We start from the raw sequence: 2628 nt of genomic DNA, 5'->3' as shown, positions 1-2628 counted from the left end.
GGCCCTTACGGGCCCCCATTCCAGTCCTATGGGTTAATGGGCCGGGCCGGGCCCCCAAGCTTTTCGGGCTTTGGCAGGCCTTATTTACGACCTGTGCGAGTAAGCGCCCGAATATTCTAGATTTAGCAACCATGGGGCGATCCCCAAGTAGGAGTCCATTACCTCAAAAAGCTAGACACTTTCAAATTCACNGGGGGGGGGGAAGCTTGAGGTAAGGATGACACCAGAACCAACATCGCTGTCGCCCGCCATATAAATGACATAAGAATGCGAAACTCCTTTCAGCCGGTTCCAGCCTCTGTGGCTAGAAAAGGTATAATACTGAGATTGCACTACACTTTTGGGCACGCCATCAAATTCAAAACTAGATCGGGGTCATGGTTGGCACTGCCTCCCTCGGCAGCTCCCTTTACCTCAAGTTACATTCCACTGATTAATGCTGCACATATCTGATCTCTTTGTTGGATTAGGAACGGAATCTGGGCCGGGGTATCATCAAGATGTCTCACCATGAAAGCGAAAAGGAGCCTCCCAAGGAGCAACAGTATCCAGGTAAGCCGGTGGTTATCGCGCCAGATTCTTTCATCACAATGAATACAATTTTAACAATTTAATGTGTTTCTTGAACAAAGTCAAGTGGTACCGATCTACTTCTACAAACATCACCATCCTTGGTCTCTGCAATTTAGCAGCCCCTGGGATATGGTCAGCGATGAACTCCCTCGGAGCCGGAGGGGCCGCGCGGCCCGAGCTCATCAACACTGCAAACTCTCTCACATTCTGCCTGATGGTCGTGTCTTGTTACTTTTCAAGCGCTATAGTCAGATATATCGGCATCAAGGGAGCGCTGACTTTTGGAACGTACGTCTTTTTTTTTCACCCCCACTTTCACCCATGCGCACATGCACGAATGCAAGCACACCTTTTCATCTCTCCTATTCTAAGATTATACGCACGCACCCATACACAGAGTCGGCTTCGCCCCCTTCGCGGCAGGTCTTTACGCCAACAACCGCTTCGGTAACGAATGGTTCGTCATAGTCGGCGCCGCTATTTGCGGTATATCGGCGGGGGTCTTTTGGATGGCCGAGGCCGCCATCGCCATCGCATACCCGGAACCGTGGAAACGAGGCCGCGCCATCGGGTACTGGCTCACCTACCGACTCGGTGGGCAAATCATCGGCGGCGCCATCAACCTGGGACTAAATGCCCAACGTAACAGCGCTGGCCAGGTCTCTTATAATGTATTTCTTTTCTTTATCGCCATTCAGGCCACCGGTCCCCTGATTGCCATATTTTTGAGCAGCCCGGATCAGGTGCAAAGAAAGGATGGCAAAAGGGTCGAGTTGGCTATTACGCAAAATTGGTCGACCGAGATTAGGGAGACTACGAGGTTGTTTTTTACACCCAAGTTTCTACTGTTGGTGCTTTGGATCGGGCAGGCGGTGTTTTCTGAGGCAGTTTTCTTTACTTATATTGCGCGTAAGTATGCTTTCCTTCCCTTCTCAATCTTGTCCGTCTCGAAAGATTTGAAACTGGCAAAAACACTGACAAACCGAATCTAGTGTGGTTCAGCGTGCGATCCCGAGCTCTTGCGTCCCTGTTGTCGGGGATATTTGCCATCATTGCTGGCAATGGCTTAGGCGTAAGACTTGGCCATTTAACATCCCCTTTAGATCAGTTGTGCTTGATAACATCACTAATCTCGCCCTTTTGACCCTCAAGTATTGGCTTGACTCGACCAGGTTTTCCCTGAAAGTTCGATCACGGGGCGCGTTTTGGACAATTGCAATCCTGCAAGGAGCATGGTGGGCTTGGGCGACCATCAACGTGACACGCTTTCGCGAAATCCGACCGACATATGATTGGGTAGACCAGGATTTTGGCCAAGCCTTTGTGGTCTTTTTACTTTTGGCTGTTTGGTTGCAGTTGAACTACATGTTTCTGTGAGTTCTTGTGCTCTTTTCGGTATTGTTTTCTTGTGACTTTTTTTTGTCTGCGAGACGAAGGCTCTGACCTGGACCAAACCCCCCCCCCCCCCCCCCCCCCAAACTTCCAGGTATTTCTTCATCCATAACCTTAGCCGGGATGAGCCTGATATTATTCGATACGCTGCTCTCTTGCGCGGCACCGAGTCTGCCTGGCAGGCTGTGGCCTATGGGTTGTCGTCTCTGACTGTGTTTGGCGAAGTTGGCGGCGTTTACATGAACTTTAGCCTATGGGCCTTGTCCATCTACCCTGCGTGGTTGGTCCTCAGGCACTTTGGCAGTACAAAGTCGACTAGCTTCGAGACTGTGGGGGTTTCTGCCGAGGGTCAGACGGCAAAGGGTGAGAGGGGGGTCATGGTCACAGATCGCAGTGGATTAATAAATCCTAAATAGTTAGGGGGACGTATTTATGAGAAACAGAGCAAGACAGATGGAACCAATATGATTAGGAGGCTTCACTGCTGCTCTTCTGGCCCCCATAATCCATGCTGACCTTGTAGATGCTTTTCCCCAATGGTGCTGTTGACCTCATTCGATATAATGCGTATTTAATTCCAACTTCTATTTCCATGTGCGGCTCTTTGCAACGGGAATAATGTTGATGCCATATCGTGCCTTTGGGGACCCCACCGTTGAGATT

General features: G+C 50.1%; 1 protein-coding gene across 1 annotated transcript; it reads left to right on the top strand.

The window, feature by feature from the left end:
* Positions 1 to 349: 349 nt before the first annotated feature.
* PgNI_02461 (uncharacterized protein) lies at positions 350 to 2381 on the top strand (the record flags this gene model as incomplete). Its single annotated transcript, XM_031122527.1, has 6 exons — positions 350 to 552; positions 633 to 861; positions 971 to 1482; positions 1566 to 1645; positions 1726 to 1946; positions 2060 to 2381. Exons 1-6 carry the CDS (start codon positions 501 to 503, stop codon positions 2379 to 2381), a joined length of 1416 nt encoding a protein of 471 aa, XP_030988235.1. The 5' UTR covers positions 350 to 500.
* Between the last annotated feature and the right edge of the window lie 247 nt (positions 2382 to 2628).

Source organism: Pyricularia grisea (assembly GCF_004355905.1).
Source record: "Pyricularia grisea strain NI907 chromosome Unknown Pyricularia_grisea_NI907_Scaffold_1, whole genome shotgun sequence".
Classification (NCBI taxonomy): domain Eukaryota; kingdom Fungi; phylum Ascomycota; class Sordariomycetes; order Magnaporthales; family Pyriculariaceae; genus Pyricularia; species Pyricularia grisea.
This window is presented reverse-complemented; position numbering and strand designations above follow the sequence as displayed.